This window comes from Ceratotherium simum, chromosome 34 (assembly GCF_057802395.1).
Source record: "Ceratotherium simum simum isolate JZ-2026a chromosome 34, ASM5780239v1, whole genome shotgun sequence".
NCBI lineage: Eukaryota > Metazoa > Chordata > Mammalia > Perissodactyla > Rhinocerotidae > Ceratotherium > Ceratotherium simum.
Genome location: NC_141933.1, coordinates 8,850,271 through 8,870,421, shown reverse-complemented (window position 1 = coordinate 8,870,421; position 20,151 = coordinate 8,850,271). Strand labels below are relative to the sequence as shown.

General features: G+C 58.6%; 2 protein-coding genes across 4 annotated transcripts in view; one reads left to right on the top strand and one right to left on the bottom strand.

Moving 5' to 3' along the window:
* The window catches only part of FLRT1 (fibronectin leucine rich transmembrane protein 1), a 79,253-nt gene extending 63,000 nt beyond the window's left edge, over positions 1–16,253 (top strand). For both annotated transcript variants that reach the window (XM_087422736.1, XM_004437529.3), the window contains one exon: positions 10,394–16,253. In XM_087422736.1, the coding sequence (XP_087278862.1) occupies positions 10,443–12,467 (2,025 nt within the window). In that variant the 5' untranslated portion in view covers positions 10,394–10,442 and the 3' untranslated portion in view covers positions 12,468–16,253. The remainder of the gene's footprint in view (positions 1–10,393) is intronic.
* Positions 1–20,151, bottom strand: part of MACROD1 (mono-ADP ribosylhydrolase 1) — a 147,498-nt gene that overhangs the window by 95,004 nt on the left and 32,343 nt on the right. The gene's annotated exons all lie outside the window — the stretch shown is intronic.

The following is a 20,151-nucleotide window of genomic DNA, read 5'->3' as shown; positions in this document are numbered from 1 at the left end:
GAGCACGAGACAGCTGGGGCCTGCCCTCTGCCCAGGCTGGGTGGCACTGGGGCATCACAGCCTCCCCAGGTCTGCAGCTCCACTCTGCCCACCCCACACACGCGGTTCAGAGGCAACTAGTGGCTTCTGCTTGCCCGGGGAGGGGTCATTTGCCCCCTGGTGGCCCCCGTGCTGCTAGGCTCTACCCCAGGGTGGGTAGACAGAGGATATAAAGGAGTAGCCCTTCTCGGAGTAAACTGCCCCCCCCACTGCCCCTGGTGGTGGGGGGGGTCCTTACTTTGAGCCACTCCGAGTTCCGCCCATAGAGGGCAGCAGTGAGGCCTTGGGGAGGCAGGACCTTTGGCAACCTCGGCCACTGGCCACGGCACCTGCTGCCCTCCAGCAGGAGGGAGTCCACAAGTCCCCTCCATCCGGCCTGCCCCTGCCTTGGCCTGGAGGACGCAGGGTGGGGTTGACCCAAAGCCGCAATCCAAAGCCCTGCTCCTGCTGGCCCTCGGACAACGTCTGTTCTGGCTTCTAGTTCAGCCCCCTTGGTGGTGTGGCCTGTGGAGCCCAGAGACGGGCAGTGAGGGCCCCAAGGTCACAGAGCAGGCCGTGAGCCCTCCTTCCTCCTCACTCCCGCCGTGGGAACCGGCATGGCTGGGCCTGGTGGGGGGCAGGGTCCTGCCTGGGGGGCGGGGCCTCCTCCTCCCGGGCTCCCCGAGGGCCAGGAGGGAGGGCTCGCGCCTGCCCAAACACAAATCCCCGGCAACCTCTAGCGGCGGCGTCCCAGGCAGGGCAGGGAAGCCCCAATTCATTACCAAGATGGAAAATGACACTTGCCCGCGCGCCTCCCCGGGAGAGGGGCTGATTTATGACTGCGCCAGGGCCCGGGACATCCGTCAGCGCGGCGCGGCGCGCACGCCGTCTGCGGGGGCATTAATAGCCGTGTTATTAGCCACCGGCGTGAAAGATGCCCTGCGGATCGGCTATTTGCTGTTATTTATTATAAAGGCGCGCCAGCCGGCAGCGGGGCCGCGAGGCGGCGGGAGCGCGGAACCGAGTTCTGCCCTTGCCCAGCGGGCCTCCCCGCCCCCATCCCCACCGCCCGCCACTGGTCCCACTCCCCTCCCAGCCCCTAGGAGGGGCTGGGGGGAATTCCTGGGGCTGAGACCAAGCAAGAGGGGTGCGGCCGGCTGCTGCTCGCCAGCCTGCGCCCCAAATATTTATGGAGATCTGCTCAGCGCCCGGCTCTGCCTCTGATGCGGCTTCCTTCCATCCCAAAATAGGAAAGCAAAGAGCAAGGAACGGGGCTGTGGGGGCAGACAGAGGGGGTAGTGTGACCTTCGCCACGTCCCTTCTCCCCCCGAGTGTGCTCCCGTTTGTGCACTGGGGACGCAGGCTGCGCAGGGCTGCCGCCAGCCAGGAAGGAGTGAGTTTGTGAAGGCCCAGTGTGCAGCAGGTGCGTGGCCTTGCCAACTACTGCCATTATGGGCCTGACCCCACAGGGCTGGAGGGGTCTGCAGTCAGTGCCCAGGCCGCGGGAGGTGGGGAGGGAGGGGGCTGTTCGCCGGGCTGGAGGGTTCTTTCTGCCCTGGACCCTTCCCTTCCCCTCTCTGGGCCTCAACTTTTCCTCCTCTGTAAAAAGCAGATGATCTCTGAAGTCCTTTACCTCCTGATTCCAGGGTCCTGAGGGTGGGTTCCACCCTGTGCATATCTGTGAGGGTGGGAGGGAAGGGGCCACCTCTAAGAAAGTGGCCCAGCCTCTGCCTCCAGGCATCAGACCTGCAGTTGGGCAGTGCCAGGCCAGCCACCCCCATCAGAGGAGATGAGCAGGGACAGCCAGGGGTCTTCCCCGGGGTTGCTCCCTCTGGGGCTGGGGATGGCCCCACTGGGCAGCTGAGAGGGGCAGGTAAGATACCTGGGAGGGAAAGAGCACTGGACAGCGAGTCCAAGGCCTGGGCCTGTGTCTGGCTCCTCCACCACCCACTGCACAATTCAGACCAGTCCCTTTGCCTTGGGCTACCGCGGTGAGGACACCCGGGTCATTATTACCTCCTGGGGTGGGCCTGAAGGAGGCCAGCCTCCCTCTTCTCTCCCACTGCCCGGTCCTGGGTTTCATAATTTTATTTATTTATTTATTTTTCCCCCGAAGCCCCAGTAGATAGCTGTATGTCATAGTTGCACATCCTTCTAGTTGCTGTATGTGGGACGCGGCCTCAGCATGGCCGGAGAAGCGGTACATCGGTGCGCGCCCGGGATCCGAACCCGGGCCGCCAGCAGCGGAGCGCGCGCACTTAACCACTAAGCCACCGGGGCCGGCCCCCGGTTGTGGATTTCAGATTCTGGGCCTCCCTTTTGGCGTCTCCATTCATTCATTCATTCAGCAGATGTGTATGAGCACCTCCTGTGCCAGGCTCTGCACTGGGCCAGTGAACAAGACAGAACATATCCCAACTTGTAGGAGTTTACGTTCTAGCGGGAGGGGTTGGATAATCAACTTGTAATAAATAAATAGGGGGGTCTCTCTAGGAGCAGGGCCTGCATGTGAGGGCTGCCACACAGCTCCTGGGGGCCCCACCCCCACCCAGCTCCAAGCCTCTGCTTTCTTCTCAGTGTCACCATCCCCTGTCTTTCCTGGTCACCCACCTCCTCTCTCAGCCCCTGGCTAGCAGGATCTCGCTGGCCAGGAGAGGCCCCCGCTCTCTTCTCTGGGGCTGTCACCAGCCCTGTGGGTGCTGCCCTCTCTCTTCCTTGCTCCCAGCCCCCCAGAATAAAGGCCCTCAGGCTCGTCTCCTACCTTCTGAAATCCCCCTGGCCTCTCCTTTTTCCTTCCCCAAAGGAATGAAGCTTCAGTCTAGGCAGCTCTACTAAAGACGCACACAGACAGACAGAACCGTCGGCTGCAGGAACATCTTATTAACTAACGCGAGAGAGAAAGAAACAAAATTACATGTGTCTCCTTTTATCCCCCCACCCCCTCCTGGCCCTGCATAGTTTAATATCGAACACTGTTATCAATATAATTAACCTCCGAAGACACGATTTGAAAGTCTTGTTTTTTAAAGCGCTTTGCAGTCTCTGAAGTTCAGGCCATCCCGCGGCCCGGCACCGCCCAGCCGGCCCACGCGGGGAAGTGAACCCGAGGTACATTTTTAGTGGATTGCATACCTGTCTGCAATTACCGCCAGTGATAACAGCTGATGCATAATGCATGCAGTATGAAATTAGAAAAATAATGAACTTCAGGTTTTAAAAGAATCCCCACCCCCATCCCCCACGCGTTACAAGTTCTGGACGGCACCAGTAGAGGCGAGCAGGAGGGAAGTTGGGCAGGGCGGGATTGGAAGGGCCCCAGGGTCATGGCATCTAGTCCCCTGCCCAAGGGAGGTGCCTCCGGTGGGCCCAGTTGACATGTCCTGGACCCGCAGAGGAGCTCTGCCTGTTGCTAATAATAGCAATGGTCCAGTTCTGAAGACCACTCTGCATCAGGCCCTCTGCTCAGGCTTGTAAATAAACCGTAGTTCATCCTCACAAGAACCCAGGGAAGTGGATCACTTATGGTCCCATTTTACAGATGAAGGCCTGAGACCTGAGGCCACCCTGGTAGGTGGAGCAGCTGGACTGAGCCGAGGCAGGCCCACGGGGCTACTGGCCTTCCTGGGAGAGGGGCTTTCTGGGGGCCGGGGCAGCTGTCCCCAGGCCTCCCTGAGCACCAGGAGGTGGGGGCCGCCCCCCTGCCTCTCAGCCCGCCTCTCTCCCTCAGCCTGTGGCTGAGCCCCAGAGGGAGCGCTGGCTAGGGGGAAGAAGATGCTGGGCCCCTCATTAATTTAAACAAAGGTTTGCTGAGGACCCGTCACAGGTGTGGAGGTGCCGCTGCCTTGGTGGAGGTCCCTGCCTGGTGGAGGGGGGTTGCTGCTCCCTATGGGGCCGGGGTCCCCCCGCCTTTCCCCTCTGAGGCTGAGACACTGCTTCTGTCCCCAGTCTGCCCTGCACAGCTTGCTCCTGCCCCGGACCCTGCTCTGCCAGGAGGGACCTGAGGGCCTGGCAAGGTTTAGGGAAAACACAATGAATTCCTCTTGCGGAAGGGATGGCCTGGGAGGGGGCACAGCAAGGGTGGGAGGGGGGCTCCCTGGCCCACTTGTTTCTGGCCTCCCTCTTTCTGAAGCTCAGCCAAGACGGGGGGCAGCTGCCCAGACTGGGTCATAAGAGGACCCTGGGGTCCCTCCCAGGACAAGGTGGCACAGCTCCTCTCTCGAAAACTACCGGGGCCTGTGCTGGGCATTCCACACAACCCCTCCCTTGTCATCCTCCCAGGAGAGCTGGGTTCTCAGCAACACGTTACAGATGGGGAAACTGAGGCCCAGAGAGGTGTCACAGCAGGACACACAGCTGGGGGCTGGTGAGGCCAGATTCGAACCTAGCCCTCTTGTCATCTCCCCATCTCTAGTCCACATGCCTCCTTCTTGGGGTCGATGCCATCCGGAATTCTCTGATTCCTAAAGTGGGGGCTGAGACTGTGCCTGGCACTTTGGGGGACCCAGCATTGGACATCTCCACATGAGCGGCCTTCACTGATGAACAGGAAGGAAGGCCAGGGCTCAGTGGCCGGGGAGGCCTGCCCCGCTCTCCCTCTCCTGCTTAGGACCCCCAGCTCCTTCCAGAAAGGTGCTCCCTCCCCTGCTCAGCCCCTGGCATGCTCATGTCTAACTGTGCCCCCCAGGAGCCTGCAGCAGGAGGCGCCACCCCCCATCCAGCCTGTGGGTCCTGCAGCTGCCCCCTGCATGTTGCCCTCACTCCAACTCCCCCAAGAGGAACCCCCAGAGGGCCCTGGGCCGCTGGCAGCCAGTGTGATGGGGTTTGGGGAAGAGGCCAGGGCAGAGCACTGGGAGGCTGGGGGTCTCCACCAGGGAGGCACCTCCATCCGGCTGGCAGATATTTATGGCTGTTACTCAGCCCTACTCCCACCAGTCAGGTGGTTGTGGGAGCAGAGCCAGACACGGACTCAGCCTTACAGAGGGTCAGGGAAAGCTTCATGGAGGGGGCGTTGCAGCCAAGGGCAGGGGGTAGGAATAGAAGCTGCCCTGGAGAGGCTGAGTGGGGGAGGGTTGTTGGGGTTCAAGGAGCAGGAACAGCACGTGCAAAGGCCCAGAGGAAGCACGAGGGAGTGCAGGGCTTTCAAGAACCGGGGGTGGGCTGCGTCTCAGGGTTCCAGGGGGCCAAGGCAAGACCTGAGCTGTGGCCTCACCCACTCAGATCCCCTCCATGGGCCTCGACAGCCCCCCATGAAGGAGGGGCTGAAGCAGCCTGGCGTCACACAGGAGGGGTCCGGTGTGGAGGGGCCAGCTCTGTGTGGCCCGGATGTAGGGTCAGTGCTTCCACCCTAGCTTGGGGGTGGGCTGAGGATGCACAATTTGAGGTGGGGGGACCCAGCCTCACAGCGACTGACAAGGAGTCCATTCCAGGAAGCAGCGTGGCCTCCAGGCTCCCAGTCCACCCTGGAGGCATGGCAGGGGCAGGGGTGAGGAGGGGGCCCCTGGAGAGCAGAGGGGAGAGACAAGCAGTTAACACAGAGCCTGGACTGGGGTGCTGGGGCAGTTGGAGAATGACAGCAGCTTTTAAACCCCATACATCGGGTACATACAGGTTGCACTTACGAGGGGTACTTTGCACATATTATCTCACTGAGTCCTCCATAGTAAGTTCCCCTATAAGGGGAACTGTTATGACCACATTTATAGATGAGGAAACTAAAGCTCAGAGAGGACAAGCAACTTGCTCAAGATCACACAGCCTGGAAGTGGCAGACGCAGGACTTGGACCCAGGTTTCTGTGTCCTGGAAGATGGCAGTAGCTAGCAACTGATGGAGAATACCAAGAATGATGCCCCAAGGGCCCCCTCGGCTAACGGAGGTCTGGATACCTCCAGTCTGAGCCACCTCACTGCTTCCCCTCCCACCCCCCAGCCTCCCCATGGCATGTGAAGGATCCTCTGTCAGTCACAGAGCTGGCAGGTCATAACTCACACCACACTGAAGTCTGCGGGATCCGAGCAACAGTGACAAGTGACCCCGTAAAAGACGGGCGATTTAACAGGTTTAATTTGATGGCCACATAAACCATCAAACACACAACGAGGGAATAAAAAGGCTGCCGGCACCCGGGCAATTAAAGGCTCCCAGCGAGGCGGCTCTCTTCCTCCGCCCAGGCCCGCCCCGCTTTCCTGGAGCAGAGGGCTCAGTGTCATGGCCTTGGGGAGGGGGCGGCAGGGGAGACTAGAGCCAAAATGGACAAGGCCCGCAGACGGAGGAACGGAAAGGCCTTGGGTCTCTGCCTCCCAGATGCTTCTTGGTTATCCATCAGGCATCTCTGAAAGGTGCAATTTAGACTCTATTATGATGCTGGGGACTCTGGAGGCTGAGGGCCGTGGCCATGAGCAGAGCAGGCACCGGGAACAGATGTCCATGCCAGAGAACGCGGTGGCTGGCCTTGGTGTTGACCTGTACAAGTCTGCCCCTGCTCGGGACACTGCTCCGGAACGGCCGAGCCCAGGGGCCACCCGCATCCCTTGTGCCAGGACTCAGTGGCTGACGGACCAGAGAGAGTGTGTGATCTCTGGCCAGACGGCAGAGGCTCCTGGGCTCAGACTTGACCCCCGAGACTGAGACAAGGTGGCCTTTGAGCAGGCCTGTGCCTTCCTGTCCCCAGCACCTGCCCTGGCCCCGCCTCTGCTCATAAACAGCTTGAGATGGGACCTCCAGGCTCCATAACCTTCGTGACTCTGGCTCCATGCAGAGAAAGAGACAGAGGTGCAGCTGGAAACCTGGGCTGGCAGTGACCTCGGAGGGCCCCTCACCTCTCTGAGTCCCAGGCTGCTCAGCTGTAAAATGAGACCAAAGACCTGTGTGTGACGGGCGGGCACAGGAACACGTGCGCCTGTGAAGCGGGGTGGGTGAGGCCTGGCCGGAGCGGTCACCCAACTGCCTGGGTTTATTCCTGTCCTCTGAAGGCTGGCGCGTCCAGGTCTGTGCGACCATCCCCTTCTTCGAGCTGTCTCTTCTCTAGTTTGGGCCAGTGCCCTTCCCAGTCCCAGATATAATGAGAGGGGAGGGAGTCAGTGGTCGGATAAGGGCCGGGCAGCTCCATGGGATTTTACAGGGTGACTCTCGATGCCGCAGAGGGGAGGAGGGGCTGGCGAGCACGGTGCATGGATGGGAGATGCGAGGGAGGAGCAGCCGGGGCTGCCTGGTCAGGGAAACAAAGACGAAAGCTAAGTCCACAGAGAGCTGGAGCTCACGTGCAGGAAGGAGAGACCAGCTCCGAGTCCCGAGGGGCGAGATGTGAGTGGGCTCAAGACCCACAGCCCGGGCTGGGGGCCAGGCTCCGAGGAAGCTGTCAGGAATAAGCAGGCAGGTGTCCTCAGCCCCTCAGGTCAGTGAGTGTTGGTGGTCGGGGGCTTGAGCTGCCTTCACCGGCCCAGAGTGTTGGGCACAGTCCCATCAGCCCCAATTTCTCCTGGTTTCTGGCAGGACCTCGTTCCCCTCTGGCTCTGTGTGCAGGCCCCATGCGCCCTTTCCCCTTGCCCTCACTTGCTTCCAGCCAGGTGTCCTCGGCTGGCCCTCAACCTGCCTTGGGTCCACCTCATGGACAAAGCTTCATGCCACTAACAGGCTCTGCGCAGGTTAGTGTGTTAACTGTGGGCAAAGCCCCAGCTCACTCCAGAAGGCCTTGGAGGGTGCGGCTGGCTGGGCAAAGGCCCTGTAAATACAAAGGAGGCATGAGTGTGTGGGGGCGAGCGGCTGGGGGCATTCCTACTTGGCTCAGTCCCTCTGTGCTCGGGTGGTCACAGATGCCAAGCCACACCAGGCCTGTGCAGCCCACGGTCCCTGCCCTCGAGCACCCAAAATTTAGTCGGGATGAATGTCCCCCACACTAGTCACACTAGTCACCAAACAGTGTGACCCGCAGCCCACAGAGATGGGCACAAGATGCTGCGCTGCGAGCCTGGTGGTCAAGACGCTGTCCTGTGACCCAGATGGCCCAGGTTCCCCCTCACCAGTTCTCAAGTGGTCTTGAGTAAGTTAACGTTTCCGAGTTTCCATTTTCTCATCTGTTACATGGGAATGAGAAGGGCATTGATCTCAGGTTTGCTGGAAGGATTAAATGACTTAAATATTCGTTAAGTTCTAGGTGAGGTCTTTATTATAGTGTGAGCTACCATCCCACCAGAAGGAATCCCAAGTAGCTAGAACAGGGACTGGCACATGGTAGGTGCTCAATAAAGATCTGTTGGATGGCTGGATAGATGGATGCATGAATGGATGAGTGAGTTGGTGGGGGGGTTGGATGGATGGATGGGTGGATGGTAAATAGATGGGTGGGTAGATGGACGGATACATGGATAGATGTATGGGTGAGTCGGTGGGTGGGTGGGTGGATGGATGGATGGATGGATGAGGGAGTGGATGGATGGATGGATGACAGGATGGATAGAGGGGTGCAAAGATGAGTGGATTGGTGGATGGATGGATGGATGGATGGATGGATGGGTGGATGGGTGGGTAGGTGGATGGATGGATGGGTGGATGGATGGATAGGTGAGTGGGTAGATGGATGGATGGGTGGGTGGATGGGTGGATAGATGGGTGTATGGATGAGTGGATTGGTGTATGGATGAGTGGCTTGGTGGATGGATGAGTGGCTTGGTGGATGGATGGATGGATGGATGGATGGATGGACAGAGGGACGGGTGAGTGGGTGGATGGACAGATGGATGGACGAGTGAGTGGGTAGGTGGGTGGATGGATGGATGAGTGGGTGGGTGGATGGATGGATGGGACGGATGGATGGGTGAGTGGGTGGGTGGATGGATGGGTAAATAGGTGAGTGAGTGGGTGGATGGATGGGTGGGTGGGTGGGTAAATGGTTGGTTGGGTGGGTGAATGGATGGATGGATGGATAGATGGATGAGTGGGTGGGTCGATGGATGGGTAGATGGATGGATGGATGGTTGGGTGGATGAATGGATGGATGGATGGGTGGGTGGGTGAATGGGTGGAGCAGAGGGAAGCCCTATCTGGCATCAGGAAGACCTAGCAGGGAAGGGGACATTTGAGCCAGGTCCTGAAGGGTGAAGGAAGAGCAGTTTGCTAGATGGAGAGGACCAGTCTAGGAACAGAGAGGGACAGAGAAGGGAGAAGGATTTGACATGGTTGAGAAATGGAGACACCTGGTCCCTGGGGCATAGGAGTGAGGTCCCCACTGACTCATTCGGTGAGGGGGGTCCCGATTCTGCTCTGCCCTCAGCTCAGACTCCCAGAGACCATCATGTCCCACATTGAGAAGCCTTTGTGAACCTAGAGTTATACAGCAGACCTCTGCTAGCTGCATGAAGACACCCTTCCCACTGAGGTTGAAAGATAATTTCTCTTTAATTGATTTTTTTACCACTATGAACAGTAAAATAATATGAGAAAGTCCTATGCTACAATTTTTCCATTTGTGAAAACCTAAATTACAATTGCAGACAATTCCCTCAGAGCATGAATCCCTCCCTCCTTGTATTTGCCTCATTTCTTTAAAAGCAAGAAAACAGATATAAGTTTTTTTCAAAAGGGCTGAAAGTTTTGTGATTTAGGAAGGGGGCAAGGTGTGGAATAATTTCCCACACGAGACGGAAAGCAGAGCCAAGGAGGGCACCTCTGATAGCAAGAGATTTCTGTAAATACACGAGACAGCAGTTCTGTTGACACCTCATTCTTCTGTCTATAAAATGCAGGAGCGACAAACAGGACACGTTGTTTTAACACCAGACAATGAAGCTCCTCGCTCTCCACTGCTCACCAGTGACGATGCTGGCAGTTTCTTTTTTGCAGCTTCTAGTGATGCCTCCCTTTTGAGCTCGCAGGCCTCACAGAAATAAGCTTTCCCTTCAAACCCTGGGTCTGAGCCAGAGAGGGACGCGTGGTCCCCGTTCCAGTGAGAAACGGTGGCTCTGAATCCATAAAACATGCCCTAAATCCATCCCGTCAACACTGACCAGCCACTCTGAGCATGAGCCATAAAGACTGGCTTAGTGTGAAATCTTGAAAGAAGAAACCAAAACTTCGGTGTGGCTCTCACTAAATTAACCTCCCCCGACGCTCACATCACAGTCGAGGAGGGCACAGCAGCGTCCGTCTAATTCACGGGCAGCATCTTTGCTCCTGATGGTATTTAACGTGAGTCACATGTCGTTAAGAGTCCGACCTCACCCGAGTGGTCACCTGTGATGTAAACTTGTCACAAGAAGGGCCATGGTGCGTGAGCCTCAAGGCTTGACCTCTGCCCTGTGGCCCCGACTGCGGCCACCCCTTGGTGGCAGGTGAGTGGGTACCTTGATTCACACTCACTGTGTGTCTTGTGCTCCTTGCAGGTGATAAGACTCCAAGTCAGGTGGGGCCGGGCTCCCCCAGCCATCCACCATGGTGGTGGCACATCCCACTGCCACCGCCACCACCACGCCCGCTGCCACGGTCACGGCCACCGTCATAATGACCACGGCCACCATGGACCTGCGGGACTGGCTGTTCCTGTGCTACGGGCTCATCGCCTTCCTGACGGAGGTCATCGACAGCACCACATGCCCCTCGGTGTGCCGCTGCGACAACGGCTTCATCTACTGCAACGACCGGGGGCTCACCTCCATCCCCGCCGACATCCCCGACGATGCCACCACCCTCTACCTGCAGAACAACCAGATCAACAATGCCGGCATCCCCCAGGACCTCAAGACCAAGGTCAATGTGCAGGTCATCTACCTGTACGAGAACGACCTGGACGAGTTCCCCGTGAACCTGCCCCGCTCCCTGCGGGAGCTGCACCTGCAGGACAACAACGTGCGCACCATCCCCAGGGACTCGCTGGCCCGCATCCCGCTGCTGGAGAAGCTGCACCTGGACGACAACTCCGTGTCCACCGTCAGCATCGAGGAGGACGCCTTTGCCGACAGCAAGCAGCTCAAACTGCTCTTCCTGAGCCGCAACCACCTGAGCAGCATCCCCTCGGGGCTGCCCCGCACGCTGGAGGAGCTGCGGCTGGATGACAACCGCATCTCCACCATCCCGCTGCACGCCTTCAAGGGCCTCAACAGCCTGCGGCGCCTGGTGCTCGACGGCAACCTGCTGGCCAACCAGCGCATCGCCGACGACACCTTCAGCCGCCTGCAGAACCTCACCGAGCTCTCGCTGGTGCGCAACTCGCTGGCCGCCCCACCCCTCAACCTGCCCAGCGCCCACCTGCAGAAGCTCTACCTGCAGGACAACGCCATCAGCCACATCCCCTCCAACACGCTGGCCAAGATGCGCGAGCTGGAGCGCCTGGACCTGTCCAACAACAACCTCACCACGCTGCCCCGCGGCCTGTTCGACGACCTGGAGAACCTGGCCCAGCTGCTGCTCCGGAACAACCCCTGGTTCTGCGGCTGCAACCTCATGTGGCTGCGGGACTGGGTGAAGGCGCGGGCGGCCGTGGTCAACGTGCGCGGCCTCATGTGCCAGGGCCCCGAGAAGGTGCGGGGCATGGCCATCAAGGACATCACGAGCGAGATGGACGAGTGCTTCGAGACGGGGTCCCAGGGAGGCACGGTCAACGCCGCCACCAAGACCACGGCCAGCAACCATGCCTCCACCACCACACCCCAGGGCTCGCTCTTCACCCTCAAGGCCAAGAGGCCGGGGCTGCGCCTCCCCGACTCCAACCTTGACTACCCCATGGCCACGGGCGATGGGGCCAAGACCCTGGTCATCCACGTGAAGCCCCTGACGGCGGACTCGATCCGCATCACGTGGAAGGCCATGCTCCCCGCCTCCTCCTTCCGGCTCAGCTGGCTGCGCCTGGGCCACAGCCCTGCCGTGGGCTCCATCACGGAGACTCTGGTGCAGGGGGACAAGACGGAGTACCTGCTGACGGCCCTGGAGCCCAAGTCCACCTATATCATCTGCATGGTCACCATGGAGACCGGCAACACCTACGTGGCCGACGAGACGCCCGTGTGTGCCAAGGCAGAGACGGCCGACAGCTATGGCCCCACCACCACGCTCAACCAGGAGCAGAATGCGGACCCCCTGGCGGGCCTGCCCCTGGCGGGCATCATCGGGGGCGCCGTGGCCCTCGTCTTCCTCTTCCTGGTCCTGGGGGCCATCTGCTGGTACGTGCATCGGGCCGGCGAGCTGCTGACCCAGGAGCGGGCTTACAACCGGGGCAGCCGGAAAAAGGATGACTATATGGAGTCGGGGACCAAGAAGGATAACTCCATCCTGGAAATCCGCGGCCCCGGGCTGCAAATGCTGCCCATCAACCCTTACCACGCCAAAGAGGAGTATGTGGTCCATACCATCTTCCCCTCCAATGGCAGCAGCCTTTGCAAGGGCACGCACACCATCGGCTACGGCACCACGCGGGGCTACCGGGACGCTGGCATCCCTGACATAGACTATTCCTACACATGATGCCAGCCTCCTGGGCCGTCCCCGCCCCAGCTCCCGCTGTCCTCCTGGCGTGGTGACGACGTGGCTTTGCCCAGCCTGCTGCCGTCCGACAGAGCAAGGATAAGAATTTCCACGATGACTTTCCCAGCAGAAAGCAAAGTCTGGGGAGGGTTGACGATTTTGTAGAACACAACCGGGAAAAAAATTTTTTTTTTTAAAGAATAAAAGGCAGGAAGGGGATTTGATGCAGCTGAAGACATAATTTATACGGAATTATGCCAGTTGAGGAAGGAAAAACTAAAAATAATATTGCAGGAAGGGTTGGGCCGGGGTTTTTTTTCCCGAACTAGAAAGATGCTACCTGTACCACGTCTGTGTGCGCCTCATGCTCTGTTCAGGGCCGTCACAAAGGAACCGTCAGAGAGAAGCAGCCGCCACGCGAAGCCCCCACACAGCTCTCTCGCTGCCGGCTGCTCGCTGGCGACGACGTGATGGAAGGTTTTCAGGCTCCTCACAAAGGAGAGGGGGAAGAAAGGATCTTTTGCTATGGAGATGCTGTCCTGAAACCTCTTCCCTGGTTCTTTCCATCTCATTTCCCTTACAGATTTGCAGAAATATCGCGTCTTTCAATGCATTCTTTGAACAATGATGTAGTCGATTAAAAAACAAACTCTTTTTCCTAGCCTGAAACCCTCTTCGACACCGTGCCCCGTACTCCGTGGTAGCCCCATGGGAGTGGTGGCTTTCCCAGCCACTGGGAGGTGCGTCTATCTACCTGTCTGTCTCTATGTGGCGTCTCTAAATACAGATGGGTAGATAGAGCCACGTATCCGGTCCTCGCGGTACCTCTTGGGTCAGTTTGTCCAATTTCCTGAGACAACAGAGTCGCGAAACCGTTGCTTTCTCCTAGAAATTATTGAGTAAGTAGACAAGGTGCGTTGGGGATGGGAGTGGGCAGGCCATGATGCTGTTCATACAGGTGGCAGTGTGTCTGTCCTGGACGGGTGGCTAGGGAGACCCCGGGCAGGGGATGCTTTCAGTCTGATCCTATCTCAGGTCGGCCAGAGCTGGGCCGTGCTCCTTTCTGATCTAGAGAAGAGCTTTCTTTGACTACAGGTGTCCTCGTCTCTCTCCCCCACACACAGATGCGATCAACTCCATAGCTACTTCTGAGCGTCTACTCTGTGTTGTGTGCTTCCTCCTGGGACAGGTAATTGGTACAGGGATGGGTTTTTTTCTTTTTTTTTTATATCAGCTGATTAGACCTAATGGTTTCCATGGCTGCTCAAACAAAACCCAGAAAAGAGATGAAAATTCTCAGAAAGGCCCTGGGAGACAGCACCCCCGAATGCACAGCATCCAGCCGTGCCCGCCCCTGGGGCTCTGCTCCGGAGAGGGAAGCCCGGATGGCACTCTAAAAATGCCAGCCGCCAAAAGGACACGGACTGGGGCCTCCGAAGACTTAAGATTTTATTTCCTCCCTCTGGCATCAACGTTGCCATCATTTGTTAACCGACAGTGCAGTGTGGCGAGCCATGAGATTACAACGCTGGTGACAGCAAATCTGGAAGGAAGAGAGGAGAGGTGCCCAGGGTCTGGTATCTCCTGAGTGCCAGCACTCGGGGACTCGGGTCACCGGCTGTCCACATGCCACTCGTCCTGCACCGGGGAAGAGCCATGTCAAAGGAGAGAGGCTGGTCTGAGAGCAGGGAGGATGAGAAGGGGTCCAGCTTCTGGCGGGGGCATTTTCAAAAGGCCTCGACCGCTTTGACAAAAGCCAAAGGCAGGAAGATGAGGCTGAATAGCAGTCACAGAGCGGCCGTGACAGGCCCCGGGGCCGGCCGCTCGGCGCACATGAAAAGATGCTACTGGTCCCCTCAGCGAAGAGGCAGGGGTTGAAAGAAATGGACACAACAGCCGTGTGACAGAGGTGGAGAAGAGGCGTGGCCTCCATCGCCAGGCCCAACGGATGGTCTCACCAAATGAGGAATCCAACTCCCCAGCCCCAGGGAGAGGCCGAGGGCACGGACACATTTCATTCTAAAATAAGCCTTTTTCCCTTTTCCCACTTGAATCATTTTCTCATCCAGTGAGGTCAGGAGAGAAATTTTTCCCAGCCTTAATTTCACGTCTGCATAGAGGGCGCCCTCTTTGGCCTGCAGCGTCCCCAGACACAAGCCTGTTCCAGCAGCTCAGGGAGGAGCAGGGGCCCCACTGGGACACGCCAGGGGGAGAGGGCTCACGAGGGTGCGGGGCACTGGTGAGGGACAGAAGTACGAGGTCTCTGCTGTTTCTGAAATGGTGTCCCCTCTCTCAGGGCACCACGCTTAACCTCTGCCAGTGTCCCAGGAAAATCGGTCCCCACTGTCGTCCCCCAAGTCCCTGCTGCCATCATGCTCGGCCCCCCATCTCACTGTACATCCTCCTTTCTCCGAGCCAGGCAGGATTCCAGATCATCCCTTAGAGGCTAGAAAGGCATTTGGGGAACAGTAGGTGGCCCCGTATAGTGAGGGTTGCAGGCAGGGTGGGGGGCCTGAGAGCCAGCCTGTGCCAGCAGCGCCCTCCAAGATCAGGCCTGGGTGATGGGCTTCCCTGCCCCGTAGCACAAAGCAGGCCCAGGCCTGCCCGGGCCTGAGGACCACAGGAGTCTCCTGCTCCCGGCTCTTGTACCGTGGATCTCAGGCAGGGGCGCACCACAGGCTGGAGGGCCTCGCCGCAGGCATCCATCCTCCCACCAGTGTGAGTGCCGAAGGCAGGGGAGACTTGGCCCAGCCAGGGCCCCGGGGCCCGCTCTCATCTTTTCTGCCCTCAGCCTCCTGACATCTTCCCAGTGTCCTTTCTGAGAGCGGGACCCTGAATATCTGCTGCCTCATGTCCCACGATGCCCGGGAGGAGGCCTGAAGCCAGGTCCACTCTGAAACCCGTCCCCCTCCACCCCTGGTCCCACTCCTCTGAGCTGGCCACGTAATATAACAAGGGAGAGGATGTTCCAGGCACCCAGCCTCCCCCACCCCCACTTCTGTCTAGAATCTCCCTCCTGTGGGCAGATGACCTGACCCACGCAGCCTCTAACTAGCCAGAACAACCTCCGTGGCCTCAGCGTTGATGCGTGTATTTTACGGCATTTAAGGCAGATTTCAAGTTAAAAAAAAAAAAAAAAAAGCCCACGATACTTCTTTGGTTAAGTGGTTTACCCTTCGTGGTAATTAGATGTAGTGATTGGAATCTCTTTTCTATTACATGGCAATTTTCCTTTAAATTTCCCCTAAAAAAAAAAAAAAAAAAAAAGGCAAGAGAAGGCTGGGAAGGCAAGGAGGCAGGAGGCAGCCGGGCCAGGCGAGTCATTTGCATTTTGCGAATGAGGCCTCTTGTAAGCGCAGCTCAGGCGTGGGGCCCGACGTATGGAATGCTTAAGAGATTGCTAAGAATAAAATCTATTAATTAGTCATACTCAATTCCGCAGACATGATGTGCATCAAAAGCTTCTTTTCTTCCCTCTCCTTCCCTCTTCCTGCGGCCTCCCGAGGAGGCCTCCATCTTCTCTAGATTGGCTCTGGCCTCCTGGACCGCTTCCGCAGTAACATGACAGGGATGCTTGGGGGCCGGAGCTGGGGCTCCTTCCCACTCTGGGTGACGCTGGCAGCTGGGAAGATGGCAGTGCCTGAGGGGTCCAGGCTTCCCCAACCAGAGCCTGAAGGCCAGGCCTGCCTTGCGCCTCTTCTCCCTCACTCCACAGCACCGGCCTCCTCCTCCTTCCCCTAGGGCCAGGCTGAGAGTGAGGAGGGGTCAGGGAGGGTGTCCAGAGAGGTGCAGGGGAAGCGCGTTTTGTGAATCCACAGCCTCTGTTTCCCCTTCTGTAAAGTGGGGGTGCGCTGAGGTGGGGTCTAGCTTCACCCTGAAAAGCTGGGTGTTCCAGAGGCCAAGTAGGGGCTCCTCCCCTCCACTGATTCTGGAGTGTTCTAGTTGGTCCAAGGCAGGTGATGGAGGCCCAGAGCAGGAGGGACAGGCCAGATCCCTGAGGGGGCTGCCTGGGGCCTGGAGAAGGGGCCGGGCAGCGTGCCCAGGACTGCGGGACCGCCTTGGGGCCTCCCTCCTTCACCCCCCGGGAGCCGAGGAGCGAGGGGAGGACGCCACCATGCTATCGATGGCAGTTCCAGTCCCCAAGCCAACCCATTCCACTCCACTCCAGAAATCCGCTTCCTGTGGAATGCGCCAGGGAGGAGGCCGGGCTGCTGAGCCTCGTGCTTATGAAAAATACAACAAGGAAAATTGGATGCAGCAGACGGGGAGCGATGGGGCTGGGAAGGCACCCAGGAGGGAACCAGGAGGGAGCTGGGGTATTTGCTGGAAGGCGGGGCCTCGGGGTGCACAGCGGCCTGTGCCCCCAAGGGTCAGATGGCGCTCTCAGGGCCAGGATGCATCCAGGTTCGGCTGTGGGTGTCCCACGCACCCGTGTCGCCTCTCCACACTCAAATCAGCACAGGGGATGGGCCACGGATGCCTGGCGCTGGACCGGCGCCAGGGTGAACGCTAACAAGCAATGCACAGCCCTGCACAGGCTTCCAGAATGCAGAGAGGAGGCATCCTTTTTCTTAAAAAGGGATAAAAAGGCTCAAAAATGCAAATAATTACCGTTTACAACCAAACGAGTCTGCTAAATTGATTAGGAGAGATTAAATTCCTCGGAGGTGAAGGGAAAGGGGGATTTTTTGCATTTTACGAACCTGCTCCCAGAGTGCGCAAAGCAGGGATTCTTCTGGGCCTGGCTAAGGGCTGCCCCTTTGCAGCTCCCAGGGAGCTGGGGGTCTGTGAGGGCCCACACCGTGCAGGCCAGAGCCCTCGGGGATAGGCTGGGTTTGATAGAACCTGGGCCCACAGGGGCCATTCAGAAGCTGTCCCAGCCCCTAGCAGAGACTCTGCCCCTGCCCTCCAGATTCCCTCTGCCTTCAGGGGCAAAAAGCGAGGGAAAGTGGCTGGTCCAGTCACTTAGAGAGTGGGACTCTAGAGCCATGAGCTTTTCTGCTTCCTTTCTGTTCCAGGGTGGGTCTGTCTCTGATCCAGTCCCTGTGGCCAGTGAAAGGAGAGTGGGGCCAACTGTAAAGAGAAAAGTGAAGGTCAGGGACGAGAAACTCTGGCCCAGCAAAGAAATCAGACAGTGAGCTCTCCGTCACTGGGAGCATTCAAGCACTTGATGGGGATGTGACAGATATTTTCCTGCCTAAGCCAAGGCCTGGCTCTTTGACTAGAAGATCCTGGTTTCTACCCCCACTTTATCATCCCCCAGGACCCTGTAAGGAAGGTATCAAGAGGTGTTCACTGTGCTGCCCTGAAAATCCCAGGCCAGGGCCGTCCCACAGCCAGGCCGCCCCATCCCATCAGAGAGCTGCTTGTGCCACCAGGGATGCTGCAGAATTCCCATCCTCAGTGTCCACACCAGGAGAAGAAGTGCAGACACACACCACGCCTTGCCGGCGTCTGGACAGGGAGTTCGGAGGGTCACTCACCCCCTGCAGCTGGCTCACCTGCGGCTCCGGGTCCCAGGCTGCCCCCTGGCCCTATTCCCGGTGCCAGGGCCCCTGCCCCACTGGGCATCCTCCACCGTCTCACCGGCTGTTTTTCTAACTCAACACACTGGACGCTGCCGGCTCAATCCATCCATCGCAGCCGGGTTGACGGCTGCCTGGGGCACTTTTCACTCCGCGTTTTTAAGCACTTACCATTTCTTTTGAAATGTTCCAAGTAGTTGCCTGAAATAGCCACATGTGCTTCTTTAAAAACATACAGAAAGATTCCCTGGACTCCTGACTCCCCCCTTCTGTTACTTCTCTCTCCCTTTGCATTTTAATGTACTGTTTTTCTCTGGTTTTGGAAATTCCATTATGCTGGGGTCAGGCCCACTTTCTCACTGTAAGTGGGATTTGCAGGTGTGCCCAAGACCCCCGAAGCCGCAGGGGCAAAGCCCGCCTTCTCTTCGCATCTCCCCTGGAGACATGGCACACAGGATGGGTCTCCAGCCTGGGGGCGGCTCCAGCCCTGCTCCCCGTGGAGCCCACAGGCCCTGGGCTTTTTGAGACCACTGTCGCTGCCCCTCCCACCCCTGGCTACTGAAATGCCTTGCTTGTGCCGGAAGGGCAGTGTGGGCACACTGAGAGTGCCCTGTCGGGGGCTCACCAGGCCCCCACTCCCTAGCAAAGCCAGCCCTGAGGCACTGCGGCCATCAGAGCCAGCACGGTGCCCTGTCCTTCCCACCCTGACCCACGCCGCCCCCTACACCTGAAAGCCCAAAAGCCTGAGCCCAGAGAGTCCTTGCAGGAAGGTCTTCGCTGTCAGTGCTCCTAAATCTCTTTTACGGCTGTCAGGGTGGACGGCTGCTCCGGCAAGATGCCAGGTCCCCACGCTCCTCGGCGCCAGGTCACTGCGGCCCAGCACAGAGCCTGGCACACAGGGCTGCTCTGTCATCTCTTCTCCAGCCCTCCTCTCGCTCCCTCGTCCTCCTCGCTTGCCGTCTGCCCCCCGGGCTCGGTGCAGAGGGCCCAGGCGGCTGCATTGGCAACAGCCTTCCTCTCGTCCTGCACCTGCCCCACTGGCAGCCTGGCACAGGGAGGGGCTCCCCTGGCAGCACTTCCTCTCTGAAGCATCTCACTCTGCTCTTCTTGGACCCACCAATCACCAGCTGTGAGCCTGATGGGGAAATCCAGCCACTCGGCAAGATCCGGTGGCTGGCTGGGTGACTCGGTTTCCCCACTCTGAGCGAGCCTTGGCGGGGGGGACAAGGAGGGCAGAGAACAAGTCCCGCCTTGTCTGACGCTCCCGCCAAGAGTCCCCACACCCTGAGCCACCCCCTGGAGGAACTAGCCAGGCCTTCTCTTGAAAACAGAGAAAAACAGATGCAATGTGAGCCGACAATCAAAGCCTCAGGAGACACGGGGCTGCCACACTCTCATCTCCCTGGAGCCGGGCGGTCCAGGGCGCCTGTCACCTGCCCTGGGCGGACATGGTCCCAGAGACCACCCACCTCTGGCTGGTCTGGCTTTTGAGAGGTTCTGGCTACTCAGGAGGAAGACAGAATACCCTGAAACTAGCCTTAGATTCTTTACCCGACCTAGCACACCACCTGCCAGCAGGCCAGCGGCCCCAGCTGAGAATCCCACCCAGCGTCCAGGACCGGGCGCCAGGCTGCAGCATGGGGGGTTTCCTTGGCCGGAGGACCCTGGTGCCTTCCAGCTCATAAAGAGATGCTGAGAGCCGTGAGGAGGAGGCTGAACAGCCCAGCGTTCAAGGTTGGTCATCCGAGAGGGAGGGAAGCGCGGAGAGAGATGGTGTTGAAGGCTGGGGGAGGCTGTGGGGTTGTGAACACAGCCAAGCTAGAGGGATGGTGTGTTCTGCTGGCTGGAGTGGATGCCCGCTAATTACGAATGTCTCGAGGAGGGTATGAACACAGAGGCAAAGGAAAAAAGTGAACTAAAAGAAACCCCACGCAGAGGCACTGCAGCGTGGATGTTTTCTAAGAGCCGCCAACAGCAATTCCCTTCCCCGATGTTCAAAGGTTATTTGTATCTCCTTCAGTATCGTAAAGCGTTCTGGAGTCACCCAGCGCTTTCTGCTCAGTGTAATCCATTCCCGGTGTTCTGAGGAGGAGGAGGCTGGGAGGGGGCCTTGGCCAGACCCTGGGGAACGGGGTGGCTCCCTCTGCTACAGAAGGCAG